At 48.9% G+C, this 24,510-nt stretch overlaps 1 protein-coding gene across 2 annotated transcripts in view; it reads right to left on the minus strand.

The window, feature by feature from the left end:
• The window catches only part of FBXL18 (F-box and leucine rich repeat protein 18), a 38,928-nt gene extending 14,990 nt beyond the window's left edge, over positions 1 to 23,938 (minus strand). The window contains exons 1-4 of one of the 2 annotated variants that reach the window (XM_081169512.1): positions 23,813 to 23,938; positions 21,768 to 21,968; positions 19,650 to 21,199; positions 12,804 to 13,022 (exon numbers count right to left, since the gene is read on the minus strand). In XM_081169512.1, the coding sequence (XP_081025638.1) occupies positions 12,804 to 13,022; positions 19,650 to 21,199; positions 21,768 to 21,968; positions 23,813 to 23,830 (1,988 nt within the window). In that variant the 5' untranslated portion in view covers positions 23,831 to 23,938. Of the gene's footprint in view, positions 1 to 12,803; positions 13,023 to 13,702; positions 14,310 to 19,649; positions 21,200 to 21,767; positions 21,969 to 23,812 lie in introns of those variants that run through there. The other variant, XM_081169513.1, reaches the window with a different exon arrangement.
• Positions 23,939 to 24,510: the final 572 nt, after the last annotated feature.

The following is a 24,510-nucleotide window of genomic DNA, read 5'->3' on the forward strand; positions in this document are numbered from 1 at the left end:
GGGCCTGCCAATTGCCCCCGTCTCCCCAGACGCATCATAACAATAAGGTCATGGGCTCAGATCCACGCTGCCCCAGACGGCCAAGCTTCTTTCACCACTGCAAGGATGCCTCAGGAGTAAGACCCTCCTCTCAAGGAGACCTCTGGGGTGAGGGGGAGAGGAATCAGATGGGGTGTGGCTCCATCAATTCCCACTCAAAATCCCCCCAACAAGCGGCTGGAGCGATGCCTACGCTCTGGGCACTGCCTGCTCCCTGCCTCTGCCAACCTTGACCCTGGACTGCTCTGCCTTGCCTCTCTCCTCACCCAGCCTGCTTAGACTCTGACCTCAGCCAGCCCTGGTTCCTTCTCTGGCTGCTGGCATGACTTCTGGAAAATCCTCTGGTGCCCCGAGAATGGTCAGCAAAAAGCACAGAACTAACAAGACTCCCAGGAAGTGAGCATGGACCCCTTGCTTCCCCCCCACCCAACCACCCGCCAACTCTAGCAAATGCTTCCAGCGGCCCAGATGCCCGCTGACTTCAGCTGCAGCCACAGCTGGACCTACTCAGGAGCAAGCAGCGAGGAATGCACAAGTCCCGGGACATGTTTTGCCTGAGAGCAAACCCACTATCCGGTTTTCCCCAGGATCTGCAGAGAAGAAGCAGAAGTCCCCCTCTGCCTGCTCAGATTGGAAACCGCAGCAAATCCAGAGACTCTCACACCTGTGCTTTGGCATCCAAGGCCGAATGCCGCGGAATAAAAGCCCGACTTGTACACACGCTTCCCTGCAGGACAAGAAGGGGCATTTCAGAGGAGGGGATGGCGATGCTTAATGAGCTGCAGGGCCGTTTCAGGGTGGGGAGGGGAGAGATGAGAATTAAATATTTACAGCTTGACTAAACGACAATTAAAGGGAGTGGGGGACAGAAGAGAGAAGATAAATATTTTAAGGGTACGATCACTGGAGCAGGAGGGGAGGGCGGCCGAGCGCAAGCGAAGGAGATGGAGCTGGGAAAGAACCTGGGGAGGCAGGAGGGAGCCCCCCCCTTCACTCTGCAGGCCAGTGCGCCCACATTGCAAAGGCTAACGGGCAGAGCCGGCACGTCTAGAAAACGTAAGCACATAAGCAGAGCCTTCTGGATCAGGCCCATCTAATCCAGCCTCCTGTTCTCACTGTGACCAACCTGGTGCCCCAAGCAGGATCCGTGCGCAAGAGCCCTCTCCCTTCCTTTGGCTTCCAGAAACTGGTATTTCAATAATAATAATAATAATAATTATTCATACCCTGCCCTCCCCAGCCAAGACTGGGCTCCGGGAGGCTAACACCTGATATAAAACAAATGGAATGAAATACAACTTAAAAATAAGATTAAAATACAACAGTAAAACATTAAAATGCAGCCTCATTTCAATGGAAACTCAAATCAAAAGCTTTCGGGGGGATGAAAATGTCAAGTCTTCACCAAGGCTAACTTTCCAGACTGGTCCTACATTGGACAGAAAAAAGCCAGGGAAGTCCCCAAATAGGAGTTCCATCACAGAAGGAGAAAGGAAAAAAGAGGGGGAGGGAATCAAGTTGATTCCAAGCCAAAGGCCAGGCAGAACAACTCTGTCTTACAGGCCCTGCGGAAAGAAATCAGATCCTGCAGGGCCCTGGTCTCATGAGACAGAGCGTTCCACCAGGCTGGAGCCAGTGTTGAAAAGGCCCTGGCTCTGGTTGAGGCTAATCTGACTTCCTTAGGGCCCGGGAACTCTAGGGTGTTGCCATTTATGGACCTTAAGGTCCTCCACAGGGCATACCGGGAGAGGCGGTCCCGCAGGTACGAGGGTCCTAGGAAATATCCTTCACCAGATTTGAAAACTACGCCTCATCATCCCTGCTACATGGGCGGTTCTCATGATTGATGCAGCGATGGAGGAACTGCACTCTGCACCTGCCCGAGAGGCACTTTCCATCTACTCTTTGGGACAGAGTCCAGACCTAAAGTCCGTCCTGCTTCTAGAGCTCTCTCAAAAGAGACTGCCATTTCTGGAGTGGGCAAACTCAGTGCTGCACTCAGCTACTGGGCAGTGCATCTCCCTGGGCTGCAAAGAGTTTCCCCTTCCTTTGGAGAAGGACCGTTACTCCGTGGTAGAACACCCCGCTTTGTATGCATGAGATCCGAGGTCCAACCGCTGGTGTTTCCCAGCAGGGCTGAGAAAGATCCCACCCTGGAGGCGTCCCTGCCAATCAGGGTCAACCTTCTGGCTGGGGCTGATGGGAGTTGTAGTCCAAAACATCTAGACGGCTGGTGCGGACAATGAGTGAGGTAGACCAGTGGTCTGGCTCAGTATAAAGTAGCCACCCATGGCCACGTCAGGACTTGGCCGGTGGAAAAATAGACCTTCCTCTAGCTTGAGCTTCACCTCCAGGCTCTTCATGCAGCATGTAAACTATGGAACTTCCTCACACAGGAGACAGTGATGGTCACCAACTTCTTGTTGTTTAGTCGTTTAGTCGCGTCCGACTCTTCGTGACCCCATGGACCAGAGCACGCCAGGCACTCCTGTCTTCCACTGCCTCCCCCAGTTTGGTCAAACTCATGTTGGTAGCTTCGAGAACACTGTCCCACCATCTCGTCCTCCGTCGTCCCCTTCTCCTTGTGCCCTCCATCTTCCCCAGCACCAGGGTCTTTCCCAGGGAGTCTTCTCTTCTCATGAGGTGGCCAAAGTCTTGGAGCCTCAGCTTCACGATCTGTCCTTCCAGTGAGCACTCAGGGCTGATTTCCTTCAGAATGGAGAGGTTTGATCTTCTTGCAGTCCATGGGACTCTCAAGAGTCTCCTCCAGCACCAGAATTCAAAAGCATCAATTCTTCGGTGATCAGCCTTCTTGATGGTCCAGCTCTCACTTCATACATCACTACTGGGAAAACCAGAGCTTTAACTATACGGACCTTTGTCGACAAGGTAACGTCTCTGCTTTTTGAGATGCCAACTCAAAAACTCCATGGACAATAACAACAGGTCACCAACTTAGATGGCTTTAAAAGAGGTTTGGACAAATCATGGAGGAGAAGGGGGCTATGGATGGCTACTGGCCATGATGACTATGTCCTGTCTCCACAACTGAAGGCAGCAATGCTTCTGAATGCCAGTGGCTGGAAACCACAGGAGGGTTGTGCTTGAATCCTGCTTGCAGGTTTCCCATGGGCACCTGACTGGCCACTGGGAGAACAGGCTGCTCGACTAAAGATGGGCCATTGGCCTGATCCAGTGGGCCCTTCTGAGCACCTCCAATTCTTGGTTTGACCGTCTAGGCCAGAGGCCAGCAACCTTTTCAGTCATGAGCCGGTCCACTGTCCCTCAGACCATGTGGTGGCCCAGACTATATTTTGGGGAGGAAAAAATATGAATGAATTCCTATGCCCCACAAATAACCCAGAGATGCATTTTAAATAAAAGCAGACATTCGACTCATGTAAAAACAAACTGATTCCCGGACCGTCCGAGGGCCGGATTGAGAAGGCGATTGGGCTGCATCCGGCCCCCGGGCCTCAGGTTGCCTACCCATGGCCTAAACCAGGGGTCAGCAACCTTTTTCAGCTGTGGGCCAGTCCACTGTCCCTCAGACCATGCGGTGGGCCGAACTATATTTTGGGGGGGAAATGAACGAATTCCTATGCCCCACAAATAACCCAGAGATGCATTTTAAATAAAAGCACACATTCGACATGTAAAAACAAACAGATTCCCGGACTGTCCGCGGGCCGGATTGAGAAGACGATTGGGCCACATCCAGCCCCCGGGCCTTAGGTTGCCTACCCCTGGTCTAGGCTCTTTTTTTTTTTTTTAATAGAAATTTTATTGCATTTTTTCCAGATAAAAGTAACCAGTCAGATATACAAAGAAACAAGAACAGCAAGAAAATAAAAGAAAAAGAAAATCATTTCAAAACTTATTTCAGTCATCTATCGGACTTCCCCACATCTCCCACAATGCATTCTTAACAATAAAGTTATCAGCAAATTGTAACCTTGTTTCATGTGTTTCCTTTGTACTTTCAAATCCTTGTATTTTAAGTTTAAATTACTTATTATCCAATTACCTTATAACCAAATATAATATCGCTTTAGACATTTAAACATTTAATCTTTTCCTCAGTGTTACCTAATTTCAATATTCTCAACTCTCATTGCTGGAGCTAACCTTTCCTAATCATGCGAGTTTTTATAGTTCATATAACTTATAAAATTTTTGCAAATAGTCCTTAAATTTTTTCCAGTCCTCCTCCATTGCTTCTTCTCCCAAATCTCGGATTCTGGCCCCTGGTCTAGGCTCTTGGCTCTCCTTTGGCAGGTTCCCGTATCTCAACTCTGTCAGAGACCGGGAAGCAGCAGGAGTTTGACCATCCTAGAGCTCATCAGTGACAGGGATGGGACTGGAAACCGGTAGATCTTGGTTCTTGTGCTGAGGGAAGAGCAGAAAGGTTTCCACCTTGGGTTCTTGGATGCCATGGCAAAAATAATCTCTCTCTCTCTCTCCAGTGTGCATTGCAGGGGAACTGCAAGATGAGCTCACCAAGCATGCTGGGACTCAAACCAGGGAAGCCCCAAAGAGGGCACTGGGCACATGAAGGGCAGCCGTGCCAGGGGAAAGCAGAAAGACCCGAAGGCAATTCCACTCTGCTCTGACCCAGCAGCTCCCTCGGCCGTCCTTCAGCAAGGAAAGCCACATGACCGTGCAGTCTGAAGGGCCCTGCGGCTTGCCCAAGGCATCCAAGCGAAGGGCAAGGCAGAGAGGAAGGCTCAGGCCAACCCCGGGAGAGCAGGAGGCGGGCCAAGCACAAGAGGGGAGAACGTGGCTCCAGGGCAGAGCCCCTGGTTTTGCAGCCAGGAGTTTCCGGGTCTGGCGTCCGGCATCCCCAGTTTGGCTGGTGATGAGAAAGGTTCTTCTCTGCCTGAAGCCCAGGAAAGCCTCTGCCGGTCAGAGTGGGCAATATGTGGGCTGGGCAGAGAAACAGGCTGACCTGGTGTAAGCCACAAAGAGGTGGATTAGCATCCCGTCCTCACAGGAGCTGAACGGATGCCTGTGGGGAACCTGCAAGCAGCCTTTGAGCACAAGGGTATCGCTCTCCCCTCTGCAGTCTCCAGCAACCGGTCTTCAGAAGCAGAACACAGCCATCCTGGCTAATAGCCATCAAGAGGTCTCTCCTCCGTTGTCTAATTCTCTTCAAGGCCATCCAAGTTGGTGGCTGTCACAGCCTCCTGTGGCAGTGAGTTCCACAGGACAAGGGACCAATCACAACAGAGCAAAGCAAGAAGCCCTTCAACCTCCTGGGAGCGTACCAAGACCAACTTCCTTTAGTGATCTGTTTATGCTGGCTGACGTTTCCTCAAATCTGTACAAAACAGGCCCCGAGACAGCCCAAAGTCTCTCTCTCTCTCTTACACACATGCACACACACCAGCTATGTGTTGCCAGGCCAGCAAATGCAAGGAATGATGGCAGGCAGCAATAGGGAAATGATGTGCAGGCCACAAAAGCCTGGAGGGGATGCCCTGTGAGTGTTATATGTTCCTGGAACAAGCACACTGGATCTGGCTTGGCGAGATTTCAGCCCTTGTTTATTTGAATCACGGGGCTGGGCTGCAATCCTCTGGGGTTGGGCTCAGATTCTCTTGCTTCCGTCATGCCAAGGAACACTCGTTTACTCTCTGGTTAAAATCCCAGGGCAAGTTGTGGAATCTGATTTCCAACGAGGTTAAAATGGCACATCCAGCAGTTCCCTGGCAAAGATCTCATTTTGAAAACGGCCAAGTTCTTCGCTCTCTTGGTTTCAGGGAGAAGCTTGAAAAGCAAAGGCGGTGCCTGCTGCTTTTGGGGTACTTAGGGATACTCCAGGTTTCTAAGGCCCACATTTAATTCCTTCTGTCTCAGCTTCTGCCTTCTCTTAAAATGAAAGTCATAAAGGGGGAAAAGGCAGAGGTGTTTGTGAGTGCGCTTGTGTGAATCCACCTTTAAATATGTGAAAGACTGGCCTCAATCCACCAGCTGAGGATAAATATTCCTTAAAACAGGACTGAAGGAAACCTTTTGCACCATGTGGTAGGAATACAAAGGAAATTCAAGGCATGGAGAAAGTTTTTCTTCCTCTCTCAAAATCTCTCCTGCGAGGGAAAGCCAAGATGTTTAGGGTTTGGAGAGAGGTGACAGAGGGATCCGACAGAGGTGCAGGAGAATAATGCATGGAGATAAATGCATTCCCTCCCTCCCTTAGGAATGGGAAGCTGCCTGGTACAGAGTCACCATTTACGTCAGTCTTGTCTACACTGTCTGGCAGCGGTCCTCCAGGATTTCAGGCAAATTCTCCAGGATTGGTGATCATCCTGTCCTACCTACAGGTTGTCTCCCCTCTCTGCTGAGGGTTCGTGGTCATGGATAGCAACTTTATCTTAGGTGGGGCTTTTTCGGGCGGGAGAAGCAGGAATGTGTTTGAAGGTTTTGCTTGCGCATGATAATTCAGATTGTGTCATATTGCACTTTTAATATTTCATGATGGAAACCGTCTTGAGAGAGCGTGCTCTTAAAGGCAGCCTATAAATCTTTTCCAGACAAATAACAACAAAAACAAATAAAAACAAATATTTTCCTCTGCTCCAACAGGGGCTCTGATGACATCCTTCTGGCATCCCACTCTTCCCAATTCCCTATCCTTTCTCCAAGCCCCACAGCACGCCCCCCTTCCTAGACCTCCCTGCTTGTCCACATCCAGTCCCAGCCCCCTACCCCACCCCACCCCCAGGTCTCCTGCCATTTACAACAGAAAACCTCATCGTCCGTGCTGGCCGCCCCCCTTTCTGCTGATGCTGAATGAAGCGCAAGTCTCAATAATGAGATCAGGTTGTTAAATCGAACCGGGCACGCCATTTGGACTGCTGATCCCTCTCGCCCTCTCAGCGCTCCTGCCTTCCCTTCTCTGCAGAATGCGAACGTATGACTTGCCACGAGTCGACACTCACACGGCCAGCGTTTGGCATGTCAGAGCCTCCCCCCCCCCCCGGCTTCTCCTGCGTCAGCTGCTTCTTAAAGGCATGCCTGCTGCGGTTGCTAATTGTTCATGGGTGTAACTAGCTTGCACGCTCTCTTTCTCCCACATACACCGTGTCCTTGAAATGACAAGCCTCTGCAGAGCTTATGCTGAATAAAACAGGTACCTGGGGGTGGGGGGGGGCAGGGGGTCCAAAAAGACACTTGCTGCAACACAAACGTTTCTTTTAACGCCGCCCTCCAGCTCCCAGCAGGTTCGGCAGGAGGGGCGGGGAGAGGGCCGCCTCTGCAAACACTTGTGCTCAACGCACCGTGCAGCAAGTGCCGTTATCGCAAGTCATTGGGATTCTTTGCTTGGCGCGACTTCTGCAGTGGAGAAGGGGCTGCTGATGCTGGTGGTGGAGAAAAATACTTACCCTGCAGAATTAGCGGGTTGGGGTGGGGGGTTGGAGAGGCGTTCCGGAGTTTTTAACACGAAGCCACAGCTCCATCTAGGGGGAAATGAATGGAGAGCCCCTCAAGCATCCAGGAGGAAGGTGTGGAGGGCCACGCTCCGCTCTCAGGCTCGCTTCGTGGCTGGGTCTGTGAGGTTGCGCTCCAGGAGGTTCCCTGAAGAGCCAGGGCCTCTGTCCAAGGAGGTAAAAGCGTTTATACGGGAGAGCGGGACTCAAGGTGCAGCAGAGCCTCAGTGAACCATTCTGCACCTGGTTATCGGCCACTTGCGGCCAAGTGAAGATGCCCGGGCTCCCAGAAGGCCCCTTGTGTCTCCCCTATCTGGAGGTGCATGGCTGGGGATCTGTGGGTCTTGCCTGTTTTCACACTCTAGCAACACATCCTGTAGAATTCTATCCGCTCTATTGTATCTGCACAATCTGAAATTCAGGAAGCAGAAATTGCCTTGAAAAACGCTACTTTCAAGCCGTCTGGCCCCAAAATGGCAGCTAGGGATTCCTTTTTGGCCACTGTAACCCTGGTTGAAGGAGGGTTTGGCACCTCGCTTATATATCTGAGTTTCTAACACTGCTCACAACAATGGGATGCAGAAGCAAGGTCAGGAAACTGTCCAGGGTCTGTATCACAGGGAGTTCAGCAAGGAGAAGGAGCCAGAGGCCGGTGCTGTTTCCAGCAACTAAAAGGCTCAAGAGCCCTCTATGCCACACCCTAAGCCCAGCTGCTGGTAGGAAAGGAATTCCAGGGATGGCTCACTCGGGAGTAGATCCCTTACGCACAAGCAGCGCAAGGACTCTGCGTCTCTGGACATTTGCCATGCCTTTGCTCTTTGGCCCGGGCCCTCTTGGAGCCAGCAGGGTTATTGAGGAGCAGAGGTAAGGCTCCACCTTCTCCTCTGACAGCTCCAAGGGTCTCATGCCAGAGGACCCTCAAAGAGAACCCTCAGCACAGGTTCTGGAAGACCACCACCTGCATCTCAAGGTCCTTGAGGACCTGTGGGGTCTCTCTTCCGAGGACTCAGTCAGGGCACTAAGTCAGTGCAAGGCAGGACTATTGCAGGAATCCTACCAGATCAGACCATAAGGCCTTCCTCGTCCAGTATCCTGATTCCCACATCATGCACTACAGAAAACTGACCCACACAAAAAACAACAGATGAAATTAATTCCTAAAACAACTACCTAGAGCAGCACTGACATAACAAAGACTCAGCCAAACACTTTCCTTGTTCTATCCAGCTGCCTAACAGCACAGTGCCGAGGCCTGGCAGATCTCTCGAGGAAAGGCATTGCCCAAGGGGGAGGCCACCGCAGAAAAGGCCCTGCCCCTGGGAGCTGCCAGTTGTGTCTCATGTAAGGACTCAGGTGCTGATCAGAGTATAGAAGAAGGAACCTTTGGAAGGGGGCGAGTGAGCCATTTCCCTCTCTTTAGGGCTTTGCCCCCTGAATATTTCTGACGCTTCAGCAAACCTCAGGGTTCCCTGAAGGCTGCGGATACCTGCCTCTTGTGAATAGGTGGTGCCATTTTGGAAACACAAGCAAGGGAGAATTGGTGTTGTAATTAGTACTGATGAGGAGAAGGAGGGTGTCAGCAAAGGCTCAGAAGACCAAACACACACAAGGGCAGCTAGCATCACCATCACACCCTGTCCGTGAGCTCCCTAGAGGAGGGCTTTCCAAACTGTGTGTCACGACATGTTAGTGTGTCGGCTGCAGTGTGTAGGTGTGTCGCACAAATTCTCCCCATGCTCTCCAGGCTGGAAAGGCGGTCATTTAACCTTCGGTTTGCTAGTAAAACTGAATTACTGTGTCGTGAAACGATGCATGTCTGAAAAGTGTGTCACCAACATTGAAAGTTTTGAAAGCTCAGAGAGATCTGGGTGGCTGCATTTGGGAGACAGAATACAGGGCAAGTGGATAGGTTTGATCTAGCAGGGCCCTCTCTCCCTCTTTGAGAACAGAATGGCAAAAAGTGAAGGGGAATAAAGTAAGGCCGACAGGGAAATTGTTGTGTTGTTTGTATTGGTGCTGTAAATATATTTTTTTTAAAAAAAAGAAGTCTGTATGAAATGGAAGAAAACAGCTGCAATCTGGTTGCTGGGCAGTATGAACCAGCACAGGAAAAAGGATATTAAAGTTTAGTTCAGCTCTGCTATGAGCTACAGGACAGGCAAAGAACGATAAGACTGGAGAAAGAATTTCTGGTTCTTACAGGGAGAGAGAGAAAAATCCCCATAGATGAATTCAATTAAGACACAGGAGAGGGTTCTGTTGAAAAGAAACCCCTGACACCACGGGGAGTTTAACAGCCCACGTCTTGGCTGGCTTCCCAAAAGCCGCACTGCCAAAAGCAGCATGGTTGTGAAGGCAGCAGCTCTACAGAGAAAAGTCTCCTCTGAAGCTGATTTAAGACACCCCACAGTTCTTTCTGGGTGTAATAGAAAAGTTCCAAAGTTGTGCAGCACTTTTCCTAACGGTTCAAAGCACTGTGAATTCAAGGCTGAAGCTACTCTTCAACGGCAGGGATGGGGAATCTGTGGCCCTCCAGGTGTTACCAAGGCTACATATGCGGTTAGGTGATTCCAGGTGTTGTTGGAGCATCACCGGGGATGACTGGCGATGCTGGGGGGAGCTGGAGTATGTCAACATCTGGAGCCGCACCTCGACCTGTAACAACTCTGCATGTTAATTTGGCAAGATAAGGCTGAAAAACTGGCCAAGACCGGCCACGGGAGACAATTGCCAAGCAGCTATTGCATCGTCTGCTTTTCGTGTTACAAGATGCATTGTGGGTTTGGGAAGCAAAAAACAAGACACCAACTACATGAACGATCTCACCACCCCAATATTGCCATCACTGTGGAGCTGAGCCTCTGACCCTCTAGCCACTGACAGAATTCACGGCAGAGGAAAAGCCTTCCTGGTCCCCAGCTCTGGCTGCCGCCTTCGACACACTTACCTGGGAGTAAGTCCTACTGAACTCAATAGGGCTTACAGTACTTCAAAGCTGTTGGGTATGGGGTGGTCAGCCTACTAGCTATGCTACACAAGTTATTGTGGTCCCTAGAATTGCAGCCTACAATGACAGCTTGCTAGGGCGGCAACTTTTCAACAGTGAATCTGTGAATAGATTAAAATGCCACCTTCAGTTGCCTGGGAAAGATTTTAAGTAAAACCGAGCACTTGCAAAAACAGAAGGTGAGCGCAATGTTGGAAGAGAATGGGGACAGCTTCCCCTGTACAATATGCCTGTATCATTCAAGCCAGTTCTGATCTAAGAGGCAACAGCATAATCTTCTGCATGCCTACTGAGAAATGGGTCCCACAGAATTTGACCGTGTGGCCTTCATGGTCTATTTTCCCCTATAAAAGTACTGTGGATTTTATATGCAAAACTTTGCGAATGCTTTTAATCAATCAATTAAATGAAGAAACTCACTCAACTAAGATATCTTTTAAATCAAGCCATAGCCCTATTTCCTCTGTCAAGGCTGCAAACTTCACCTTCTTCTCATAGCCGACGCCATTTCTATTCTGCCACTGGGATGAGCAGGGATTAAATGCAAAGTGTTGCGATATGTACTGGGGCAATATGGTGATTTCCTTATAAAACTTTAAAGAGGGGAGGGGGGAGCGAGCAAAAAAGCACACAAGGTTGACTAACACACATGTAAATACATTCAGAACTCAGCTATTGAAAGATCAGGAATATAGATCAGGAAACTGGGCAGAGCTACAAGATGTCAACTCTCTCTGACGTAGGAAGCCCAGGACTGTTATTATCTCCTGTGCTGGTACCTGAGCCTTAAGCTGATGCTATACACCCTGGCACATTTTCAAATTTCCCTCTTTGTCCTCAGGGCTGGAAAGTTGTCGCTTCAAAGAAAAACCAAGTAAAATTCAGACATTTCCAGCTATAATGATGCGCATGCATAGCTCTACTAGAAAATAACACAGAAAAATGCTTGAGTTAAATCTCCTAACCACTTATCTGAGACATCAGCCGGCCCCAAATCAGAGCCCATTCCACAACTCCCAGGAGCCTCGGTCAGGATGAGGCCGATCTGGGGGGAGGCAGCTTGGGAGAGGCTGCAATAGATGGTCAACCAGCAGCCCGAGGGTGGAGGCAGGCCCACCAACCCTGTTCTGCTCACCCGCTGAAAAAACTATTTAAGATTTCGTTTATCAAAAAGCCAGAGGCTTTTCTGTTAGGCCCAATATCTAATGACATCCCCAGAGATAAGAAAAATGTATTCTTTTATGCAACAGCAGCAGCCAGAATATTGATCGCAAAGAATTGGAAGGGGGAGAAAATACCATCATTACTAGAATGGCAAAGCAAACCCGGTGAGTTTGTGGAAATGGCAAAATTGACGGCAATCATTAGAGGCCATTCAAATCAGAGAATAATTAAAGAGTGGGATGGAGTGAAGGAATACATGAGAAAATATGGTTCCAGAACTGGAATATTAATAGATAATGTGCAGGGGTAAGCAAGGAAATAATAAAAGAATGAATTGAATAATTATTAAACTACAACAACACAACAAGATGGAAGAAGTTAAAAAAATATTGAGATCACACATGGGTGAAGCGGAGTGGGGGGGGGGTATAGGGGAATTTATAAAAATTTCTAATATACAGTGGTACCTCGGGTTAAGTACTTAATTCGTTCCAGAGGTCCGTTTTTAACCTGAAACTGTTCTTAACCTGAAGCACCACTTTATCTAATGGGGCCTTCCGCTGCCGGAGCACGATTTCTGTTCTCATCCTGAAGCAAAGTTCTTAACCCGAGGTACTATTTCTGGGTCAGCGGAGTCTGTAACCTGAAGCGTATGTAACCCGAGGTACCACTGTAGTATTTCTAATTGCATTGCATTTATAATATAACAAAGGGAAGTCTATAGGAATTAGGTATATTTTAATCTAGTCAACTATGTAATAAGCTTACGTTACAAAACGAATATGGATTTTGAATTTGATGCTTGTAATTCTTTTTCAGTTTTGGAATAAAGTTTTTTTTAAAAAAAACAAAAAACTGTTGTGCTCACCCTCCTGCAAACTTGCGGGAGGTTCTCAGTTGCCCTGCCAAGCTTGGAAGACAGGGGGGCCCTTGATGGCAGACGTGTCGCAGCACGTCACTCTTGGCCCCTTTGGAGAGCAGCTCAGGCAAAGGCAGCGAGGATGCACTTATGCCGTCACTCAGTGCACTTCCAGCCTCACATGTCTTTACTTTGCATCCTGAGCCAAGGAGGGAGAGCCTGGCAGTTCCCTGTTTTAGCCTCAAAAACATAGGACTGCCCAGAGTGACAGTATGGTCTGAACGTGTCACCTGCCTGAACTCACCTCTTTATCAAGGACTGCTGCAAGGTTTTGCAAACTGTGAGAGACTCCCCGGTGAACATGTGGCACATGATGACCTCGAGGCAAGCGGTCATGAAGGCCATCACGGCGTCCGGCTGCAGAGATCCGCTCCGGGAGATGATGCAGAGGCGCTGGAGGGACGAGCAGTGGCTCAGGGCCTGGAAGAACTGGGTGTTGGCGTTGAAGTAGGGCTGCTCAAGCCTGCGGAGGCAAAAACGACACGCCTCAGAGAGACAACACTTGCAGGGGAGGGCTGTACATCTGAAGGCAGCCCTGTTTAGGGGAAGTTTTTAATGTTTGATGCATTACTGTATTTTAATATTTTGTTGGAAGCCGCCCAGAGTGGCTGGGGAGGCCCAGCCCGACGGGCGGGGTATAAATAAATTTATTATTATTATTATTATTATTATTATTATTATTATTATTATTATTATTATTATTATTATTGTTGACATTTTGTTGTGCTTTTAAAATTCTGTTGGGAGCCACCCAGGGTGGCTGGGGAAACCCAGCCAGATGGACGAGGTATAAACAGTAAACTACCATATTTTTCGCTCTATAAGACGCACCAGACCACAAGACACACCTAGTTTTTGGAGGAGGAAAACAAGAAAAAAAATATTCTGAATCTCAGAAGCCAGAACAGCAAGAGGGATCGCTGCGCAGTGAAAGCAGCAATCCCTCTTGCTGTTCTGCCTTCTGGGATAGCAAATGCGCAGCCTGCATTCGGTCCATAAGACGCACACACATTTCCCCTTACTTTTTAGGGGGGGAAAAGTGAGTCTTGTAGAGCAAAAAATATGGTATTTAATATTATTATTATTATTATTATTATTATTATTATTATTATTATTATTATTATTATTATTATTATTATTATTGCTCTACCAGGAGGGGAAGTGTTTGCAAAGCCAGAAGGGATGAGGAAAGAACAAGCCTGCTTTTAGCAGAGTGGAGCTCAGCACAGAGCTTTTGGGAAGGCAAAATCCATTTGATTTTAGTTGAAACCTCTGATGTAACCTCTATGAAGGAACTAGCTGGAGAGTTAACTCACCAGTGGGTTTTAAAGGAGAAAGACAATTCCCCAACGAAAAGCTCCAGTTAAGAGGTTGGGCGTTTTGTAAACTGGGCTGCATCTGCTCCTGCCTCACTCCTCTCCCTTTTGTGACTCTTGGACAGGTGAAACCTGTGGCAACGCCCTGACTTCTGAGCTTTTATCTATTTACAGGGCAACCTGAGATGGTCTCATCATTGCCATAGCTTGTAAACTGCTGTTTTCCCAGCTGCCTGGAGTGAGTGGGATCAGCTCCAGGAATCCAAAGGAGGAAAACACTATTGAAAATGATCTGCTGGCAGGGTGTGTGTGTGTGTGTGTGTCTTCCTCCACCCTCCTCTCAGGACATCCCTCTGCCACAGGGATAAGAATTCACTTATTTGATACTCAGCATCGTGTCTCAGGTGTCAAATGCTGATCTTCCGTTTTCTCCACTGAGATCCAAAGAAAGGAAACCCACTTTGAGGTTTTCTACAAACAAGCGGCAAACAAGTTTTATGAAATAAATCAAAATAAATAAAAGGGAAGCAAAGGAAGGACTCCTTGTGTGATAAGTACCATGGAAATGTAGGAGAGGGGCAAATAAAAAGTTTTCGCTGTTGCTCCATGATCAAAGCAACATGTGAGCAAGCAAAGCTCAGCTGGTTAGAACATAGCGCTGATAACAGCAAGGTGACAGATTCAATCCCTATATGGGACAGCTGCATATTCCTGCACCTGAGGGGCTTAGGCCAGAAGATTCTCAGGGTCCCTTCCAACTCTACCATTCTATGACATTAAGTTACTCACAACAGTAAATGGTCAGAAAATATTTTTGCAGTACAGCATCCCGTCCACCAGGTGACACTGTTGCCATATTATTATCATCAGAATATGCTTTTTTGTTTTCAAGCCCTGACAATATCACTGTTTAAATGTTCAGAGTTAGAAACCGGTTGAGAATCAGGGTGAAGCACAGACAGACACCACCCCCAGGGAGCTGCTTTGAAACTATCCTCTTTTGTATCAAAATATATGTATTTTTCTGTTTAGAACACTGAGTCCATTGGCTCTGTGGTGTATTAATCAGCGAAGGCCAACTATTATCAGTGGGCCTGGGAGTTAAAGGCATGTTCATTCGGTTTTCTTTGAGGCTATTTCAGTTTTAGTGTTTCATTAGGTTGGGGGGGGGGATAAAACAAGGAATGGCCTTTGCTACAAACAATGCAGGGATGTTTTGATCATTAAACTGCTTTCCATGTCTCCGGAAGGCACCCACCTTGCAATTTTGGTGACAAGCAAACTCACCAGCATTTTAATCAATTGGTCAACCAACTACAAATTCATCAATGAGCTGACAGCCTTTTATGTTAACTGTAAATTGAATAGTATACGTCCATTGCTTCCTTCTCTAGCCTTCCCCCTTGATATTGCAAACACACGAAGCTGCTTTCTACTTATACCAGGTGAGCCTTTTGGTCTCTTCACTCCTCTAGATGTTCGCAGGCTGCATCTCCCATCACAATCTCCAACAACTAGCCATGTTGAGTTAGGCAACAACAACTGGAGGGCCACTGCATCCTTCACCCATGATCTAGCGCAGCAATGTCCAACCGATCAACAGGGAGATTGCGAGGGTTCTCCTTGTCGATCGCGGGACTTAAAAAAGAGCTCGCCCGGTTCTTCATGAGCAGGGATAGGAAAACTAAGACTCAGGGGCCGGATGTGGCCCAATCGCCTTCTCAATCCAGCCCGCAGACAGTCTGGGAATCAGCGTATTTTTACATGAGTAGAATGTGTCCTTTTATTTAAAATGTATCTCTGGGTTATTTGTGGGGCATAGGAATTCGTTCATTATTATTTGTTTTTTTTTTGTTTTTTTTTCAAAATATAGTCCTGCCCACCAAATGGTCTGAGGAACGGTGGACCGGCCCACGGCTGAAAAAGGTTGCTGAAAAATATCTCTCAGCAAAGTAAGATGGACTTGAACCAGAGAATCTCAGAACAAGAGATAGAGGCTGCCATTCAGAATATGCAACTGGGCAAATCTCCGGGACCAGACGGACTGACTTCTAGATACTACAAATCGCTGAAGGAATGGCTGATTCAACCACTAAGAGAAGTTTGTAATGAGATTCTTGAGGGAAAAAGGGCACCTGAATCGTGGAAAGAGGCATATATTTCACTCATACCAAAGTCAGAGACTGAAAAGACCCAACTCAAGAACTACCGCCCAATATCACTCCTTAATGTGGATTACAAAATTTTTGCAGACATTTTGGCAAAAAGATTTAAAAGAGTTTTGATGGAGAAGATTCATAAAGACCAAGCAGGCTTTCTCCCTAAAAGACACCTAGCAGACAATGTAAGGAATGTAATAGACATCTTGGAAAAGCTGGAGGTGAATATAAACACTAAAGCAGTATTGATCTTTGTGGATGCGGAGAAAGCCTTTGATAACATCTCTTGGAGTTTTATGAGGAAGAATCTTCATGGGATGGGGGTAGGCCAGGGTTTTGAGAATGGTATGGCTGCAATATATTCTGAACAAAAAGCTAAACTGATTGTAAATAATGTTGTGACTGAGGAACTTAAGATAGAAAAAGGAACACGACAGGGGTGCCCAATTTCCCCATTACTTTTCATCTCGGTTCTGGAGGTGTTGCTGAATATGATAAGAAATGACCAGCAGGTCAAAGGTGTGCAGGTCGGAGCTAAACATTATAAGTTAAGAGCGTATGCAGATGACCTAGTATTGACTTTGCAAGAGCCAAACACTAGTACGAAAAGGGTCTTAGAAATAATACAACAATTTGGCCAGGTAGCTGGATTTAAGTTGAATAAGCAAAAAACTAAAGTTTTAGGGAAAAACCTAACAGATATGGAAAAGGAGAAATTTCAGGAGGAAACAGGTTTGACAGTGGTCAAGAAGGTGAAATACCTAGGGGTTTATTTAACACCTAAGAATGTCAATTTGTATAAGGACAATTATGAAAAATGTTGGTCAGAAATTAAAAAAGATTTAGAAATATGGTCAAATCTGAAACTGTCAATGTTAGGCCGAATTGCAGTAATCAAAATGAATGTATTGCCTAGAATGTTATTTTTGTTTCAGACCTTGCAGATTCTTGACAAGATGGAATGTTTTAAGAGGTGGCACAAAGACATTTCAAAATTTGTCTGGCAGGGCAAAAAGCCCCGAATTAAATTCAAAATACTGACTGACGCTAAAGAAAGAGGGGGCTTTGCCCTGCCGGACCTAAAATTGTACTATGAGGCAGCAGCTTTTTGCTGGCTGAAAGAATGGATGCTCCTCGAGAACACGGACATCTTGGATCTGGAAGGTTTCAATAATGCTTTTGGTTGGCATGCATATCTTTGGTATGACAAAGTTAACAGTACTTTTAAAAATCACATTGTTAGAAAAGCATTATTTAATGTTTGGATAAGATATAAAGACCTATTGGAAAATAAAACCCCTAGATGGGTGTCACCAGTGGAGGCTAAAGCAGTGAAGAAACTCAATATGGAGGTCGGATGGCCGAAGTATTGGGAAATCTTAGAACAGGATGGAGACAAGTTTAAACTACAAAGTCAGGAGAAATTGAAGCACAAAGTAGAAAATTGGTTTCAATATCGCCAAATAATGGAATTTTTTAAACAGGATAGGAAAATCGGTTTCCAGGTGGAGAAATCAAAACTAGAGACCGAATTGTTAGAACCCAATACTAAGAATTTATCTAGAATGTATAACTTGCTGTTGAAATGGAACACACAGGATGAAACAGTTAAATCGGCTATGATTAAGTGGGCGCAGGATGTTGGACACAACATTATGTCAGATGACTGGGAATGGTTATGGAACACCGGTATCAAATTTACGGCATGTAATGCCTTAAAGGAAAACATTATGAAAATGGTTTACAGGTGGTACATGACCCCAGTCAAACTGGCAAAAATCTACCATTTGCCCGATAATAAATGTTGGAAGTGTAAAGAGACTGAAGGTACTTTCTATCACCTTTGGTGGACATGCCCGAAGATAAAGGCCTTTTGGGAAATGATCTATAATGAAATGAAAAAGGTACTTAAATGTACATTTCCTAAAAAACCAGAGGCCTTTCTCTTGGGCATTGTCGGCCAATTGGTGACAAAGAAAGATAGAAATTTCTTTATGTATGCCACAACAGCAGCAAGAATACTCATCGCAAAGTATTGGAAGACACAAGATTTACCTACTCTGGAAGAATGGCAGATGAAAGTGATGGACTATATGACATTGGCTGAGATGACAGGCAGAATCCGTGACCAACGAAAAGAGACGGTGGAAGAAGAATGGAAAAAATTTAAAAGCTATCTTAAGGACTACTATAAACTGAATGAATGTTAAAATGTTGTGGTTGCCAGAAGCAATAGGGTACAGGGATACAAGGTTAGACAATAAAAGAGGACTAAGATGACAGAGATTAGAAAGTAACAATTGGGAGTTGCTAGTTCAAATATGGACATTGGGATGCAGAGAGGGGGGGTATGGGGAAGTCCAAGAAAAGAGGTTTATGAAAATATCTTTGAAACTATTTGTGTATGTTTGTCATTTTTTGTGTTTGTTTGTTTTTCTTAAAAATGTTGTAAAACCAATAAAAATTTATTAAAAAAAAAAAAAGAAAAAGGTTGCTGAACCCTGTTCATGAGCGATTGCTACGCGCCCCGCCCTGGCACTATGTCCAATTACTGCTGCCGGCGTCTGAGTGAGAGCTACAGACTGGTGAGCGAATTAATGCAACCCTTTCCAAAAAAAGCTCAACTACTATGGGCAATGACAATGGGTAGATCACTGCCAGTTTTATTACACTGGGAGTAGATCGTGGTCTCTATAGAGTTGGATATGATATGCCTGATGTAGCGCATACCAATCTAGCCCAAACCAACGACTCTGCCTGGCTGTGGTTTCCTAGGGCGTCAGGCAAAGGTCATCTCCAGGACTAATGACCAAGAGCCTTTAGAGTCAATGTACCAGGGATAGAATGTGCAGCTCCTACCCGAGTCCAGTGCTAGAAATTCCCCAGGTGCCAGGCACGTTTTGCGACTGGCACAGGTCCAATTGCAACCACACGGAGATCTCCAGCTTTCTTAAGCAGGTAAGCAGAAGGGCTTATTCACTGCCTTTGAAGCCCACCTTTATCTCCAAGTAGCACATAGTTCACCCCATTCATCAGTTACTCCTTATGACGACCCTGTGAGGTAGGCTAAAAGGCTGTGACTGTGCAGTCACCCAGTAACCTTCCTGACTGAGTTGGGATTTGAACCCGGATCTCCCAAGTCCTAGTCCAACACCCGTCACCCCTACACCACGCTGGCTTCCTAGAATACTTCTGCTGTATAAATTAAGTAGGTAAATACATACATTTGGCTTTATCGCTGTTAAATAAATCATGACACGGTGTAATATGTCATGTGTTGTTGTTCCTCTGAGGTTGTATTTACCAAATTTTAAGACCTGCTAAGGAACAGAGGATTGTTATGATGCCTGATATGTAAACCACAGAATTCAAAGGCTTTCTTTTTCCCATGACTGTGTATCTGAGTTTCTAACGCTGCCTGAGTCGTAGGCCCTCTGCCTCTTTAGGAGTTCCGGCTAGCTAAAACCCAAAATGACCCAGCCCACAACCTCATTTGCCAGGAAGAAAAGAAACCCCAGGTGCCAGAGCTCTCTCCCTGCTGCAACGGGATGGGAAAGCAACAGTGCTGGGCTAATTCGGGAGCTGGCCCACCTCTGCTTCACCTGAGGCCCTCACCTGAGATCTCGCAAACACCTGCAGTGCTTCAACGTGTCCACGAGGGCTGGCATGTACATCACTTTGCCCATCATGCCCAGGTTGGCCAGGGAAAGAGTCCGCAGGTGCTGGCACTGGGCCCCAATGTGAACGAGCCCGGAGCCTGTGAGGATATTGGGCAGCTGGGCCAGCGTGAGGCTCTGCAGGAAGGCCAGCTGGCCAATGGCGGCCACTTCGGCATCCCCCACATGCTGGGCCCGCCCACAGGGAGGCAGCGAGTTCCGAATGGCCGGCTCATTCCGCGGCATGGCGGAGGAAAAACTGGACCCAATCAGCTCCAGCTGCTGCAGAAACGGAAGGCTTTCCAGCAGGGTCCAAAACACGGAGGGCTGGGGTCTGGAATTCCCCTGCTCCAAGCAGTTCCGCGGATACGTCTGCACCCCGATCCGGACTTTCTTCCCAAAACTCGGGGAGGCGGCGTTGGTCGCCGGCTGCACAGACGGCTTGTCGGCGGGCACAGGGCTCACGTCGGCGATGGAGCAGACGGGCAAGGCCAGCGAGAGGAGGCACTTCAGGTGAGCAAGGAGCTGGCACAGGTGCCTGCCCAAGTTTTCGGAGCTGTGGTGGTGGGCGCACGACAAGTTCAGGTGCCTCAGGTGGCAGCAGGAGGCGACGAGGGTCTCAGCGATGCTGCTGTCAATTTCGTCTTCCGCTTTCCGCAGCGTGGAGTCGGGAGACAGGCAGTGGACGCAGCCGCTCAGGTTCAGGCTGACTAAGCTGCGGAGGTCTTTGCCGCCGTTGAGGACCCTCTGGACCAGCTGGCTGCCGGACAAGCTGCAGCGGCTGAAGCTGAAGTAGACAGGGTTGCTGAACTTCAAGTGCTGCAGGAGGCTGGAGCCATTCATCCAAGACCCGGGCAGCTGCAAGGCATCCAGCGTCACGTTCCGGGCCATGGAGTCCAAGAGGTTTTTCACAGCGCAGCTCTGGGGGAAGCCGCCGGGGGCAGAAATGAGGAAGGCGTGGAGTTTCTTGGGTGTGCGGTCGCTCAGCACCGCCAAGTACAGCCTCACCACCTCCTGGTTGACCGGCCCGGGCGCCAGCCTAGCGTAGAAGACCCGAAGGTTCTGGTAGTGAGGCACGTTGCTCTCACCAACCATGAGCTGGCCAGAGATAATCAAGCCCTCCCGCGACCGGTCCAGGATCTCAAAGTACAGGAGCAGCTTCTCGAGGCTGGTGCAGCAAGGAACCACCCCGTAGGAGGGCGTGTACAGGGTCTGCTTGAGCTCCAGCACGCGACTCAGAGTGGCTTTGCACTCGCTGCTCAAGTGGGAGGCGTCAAAGCCCGGGTTCACGTCAATGGCCAGGGAGCGCAGGTGCTGCAGGGCAGAGAGCATCTTGGAGAGGCGGAGGGAGGTGAGGTTGCAGCCGGACAGGTTCAGCTTCACCAGGTTCCTGCAGCGGGTCACTTGGTCGATGGTGGAGCCGGGCAGCCAATAGCAGCCGCTCATGTTCAGCTCCTGAATCTCCTTGCCAATCTCCCGCGTGAGCTGCTTCACCTTGTCCTTGTCCACCTGTGCGCAACGGGCAGAAAGAAAAACACACGTTAGCGATCCGTAAAAGGAGCCAGCACCACTTTCGATGTGAAGGGACAGACTCTCCAGAGACCTCTTCCTTTACAGAGCTCTCTTTGAAAGCAGCTGAGGGTTAGGGTTAGCTTCCAGTGTTTTCAGCATGGAAGGCCAGATCACCCTGCAGCGTGTTCAGAGAGCTAGGTTAACCTTCAGGCTGAAGAAACAGCCAGAGGGAAAGAAAGGTTGGGAGAGAGACTGATGGTGAAGTTACGGACAGCCCTGAAAAGTGTCACTGAGCCTGTTCTCTCACTCTCTCTGCTAGAGAGAGCCATCTAGCAAACCCCCTCCCCTGTTTGAGGCCAGAATAAAGACAAGTGAAAGCATTTTCTTACACTAAACCCAGGAAGCACCTTCTCCATGGTGCCTTTTCACTTAAAATACTAACCTCCTTCTCCACCCTGATGTACACTAGGGACTGAATCCCTTAACTGAAACTCAGTATCCCTGAGAACAAGTATCCCTCCCAGCTCCATCCACATCCCGTGATTCCCTCAAGGCTCTTCCTCACCTGATAGTCCTTATGTAGGGTCACAGCGTGGGTAAGGCTTTTGTCGAGGCTAAGAACAGAAAGCTTCCGGCAGACTCTTCGGACATTCAGGACAAGGTCTGAGACTGGGGTGTACCTCAAGATGTGCAAAAGGATCTCATCCGAGAACTCCATTAAGTTCATAGCGTTGCTCTCCTCTCCACCCTCATCGCTCGTCGCTTCCTGAAGAGAGAGAGACAGAGAGAAAGCAAAAGAGCAGGACACAGAAATGAGATTCCTTTGGGGACCGTTGAGGAAGAGAATGTGTCTGAAGGAGAGCATATGGAATCACGGGTTTTCCGGTGAAGAAACCTGCAAGCCAGTTAACAAAGAAAAGAGGGGATTTTGAAGAGAGCAGGAGAGTAAAGAACAAAATCGAGAAAAGAGCAATACAGGAAGCAACTTGGAAATGCTGGAAACTTGTTCACACATGCATGTTTATCACCTGATGACTACAATGTGTGAACCTTATCTTTTAAGTTTTCTCCGCTGCAATATTTGGTGACTTATGGTTGAGTGGATAAATATGAATGAAAGGTCGTCAAGTTAACATCTTGTACATGTGAATGGAACACAACAATTCCCAAGGGAGTGAAGATCACAGGCCCACTGTGAGCCAGCAGGCCTCAAGATGCCAAATGACACACAGGCATGCTTGAACCAGGCCTGAATTAGGGCCCTTGGGGATTGTGTCCTCCAGTTCCTCCTGGGTGCAAAACCACACCTGACTCAAGGCACTTAAAAAGTGGCCTGTGAGAGAACGGTGGGCTATGAACCAAAAGCGGTGAGGGTCTGCTGTGTGGAGGGTGACCGTGGATAGAAGGAAAGGCCCCATAGGAAGGAGATGGATGGAGACCAGAAGCTGGGGAAGAGGGGGAAAGGCTAGAAATTGAAGTAGAGGGGTGAAGAAGAGTGGTGAGGGGGGAAGTTGGGGCAAGACCACAGCTGTGGATGAAGAGAAAGTAGAATGAAATATAAGCGGTGGGGGGAGGAGAGGTGGGAATTGGTCAACTACTGCAATGGGCGAAATCTGCTGGCATTAGAGCAGGGGGTGATGGATGGGTGTGCAGGCTCAAGTTACAATGCTGGGAGAGACTGGGGGGGGCACAGCTCAGATGGTGGTGCAGCTGCTCTGCATAGAAGAGGTCCCATTTTGAATGACCATGAGAATTGCCTCAGGAAGCAGAGCTGCAGAAGCCTCAGCCTTGGAACAGGGGTAGGGGAACATTTGTGGGGGACCCCCCCCCAGATGTTGCTGAATTGCAACTCTCCCACCCCTCCCATGCGCAGCTGGGGCTGATGGGAGTCCCGATAACATCTGGAGGGCCACAGATCACCCACTCGAGCTGGAAAGTAGCTGCCCATCAGAGCGAAACAGAGGCGCCTACTCAGGCCCAGCTGCCCCCAACTTTCGACACCAGGTTAAGGCCCATGCAATTGTCTTGGGGGGGGGGGGAGTATGAACTCTGCAGCCTTACCTTTTTAAGCTGCTGCCCTGCACTTTGAGATTCAAGAGGCTGAAACCTCTGTCCTACCTGCTCTCACTTTAATTCATGGAAATGCTAATAAGTGATACAAATCAGACCCGAGAGGCAGCAAGGCAGGGAAAAGCCAGCAGTGAAGAGCAGGCACCTCGGGGCGGGGGGGGGGGGTGTCAGCCCAGCCTGGCACCAAATCGGACGCCAGGGAGAGCTGCAAACGTGCTGATAAAGGTCAACCACCCGCATATAGAAGCTTCCCCTTTGGGATCCTGCGATGTTTTCTGGATTTTTATGAAACAGATGAAATACATCAATAAATGCAGCCTCTCCGAGGAGCCGAACCCTCCCCTTCCCTCCCTGCCGAGCAGCAGGCGGCACTGACAGGGCCGCTTCCCCCCTGACACGCGACAGGGCCGCTTCAGACGTTCGCCCCCGGGAGGAGCTGCTGGGAGCGGTTGCCATGGACACGCGAGGGGCGGGGGAGCCGGGGTTGCCATGGGCACCAAGGCCCGGCTGATGCTGCCGCGCCTCGCTCCGCGGGGTTACCTCTCCCGGGGAGGCCATGGTCGGCGGGCCTCGGCCTCCGAAAGCGCCTCCGCCTCTGCCCCGGCCGCCGGCCCTGCCTCACGCGCAGCCTCCCAGCCGGCGGAGACGAGGATGGAGCAGCTTCCGGCGCGCTCCTGACCTCACTTCCGCTCCCCGGCCGCCTCAGAGGCGCCATTTGGGGAGAGGCGGAAGAAAGCGGAGGCGCCATCTTGAGAAGGTCCGCCCCCCCCCCCCCAGCCGTCTCTTCTCCAGCTTCTCCGCCTCCGTCCGGCGCCGGCGCGGGAATAGAGTTTCTGCCTCTGTGTTCCTCGTTATGTCTCCGTCTATTTCTCTCTCTCTCTGCCTCCCTCTCTTTCCGTGTATGTACCATCGTGTCCCGGACGCCATCTTGGGAGTGGCATTGGCCCGCCAAAAAAAAGAGCCGGCACTCAGATTTCTTGCTTTTAGGCTGCTATCCAAAACATGCCTGCTTTTATTTGCATAGTGACTGAGGGCATACTTGTCCCACCTTCCTCCCGAGGCGGCGTCCAGAGCTCTCCCTCTCCCCCTGTTTGTCCTCACAACAACCCTGCGAGGTAGGCCTGACTTGGTATAAGGCAGCTTCCTAACTGTAGAGTTGGGAGGGACCCCGCGAGGTCATCCAGCCCAACCCTCTGCAATGCAGGAATTGCAGCTCAAGGATTGCAGCTGATTGACAG

Source organism: Podarcis bocagei (assembly GCF_964188305.1).
Source record: "Podarcis bocagei genome assembly, chromosome: 14".
Taxonomy (NCBI): domain Eukaryota; kingdom Metazoa; phylum Chordata; class Lepidosauria; order Squamata; family Lacertidae; genus Podarcis; species Podarcis bocagei.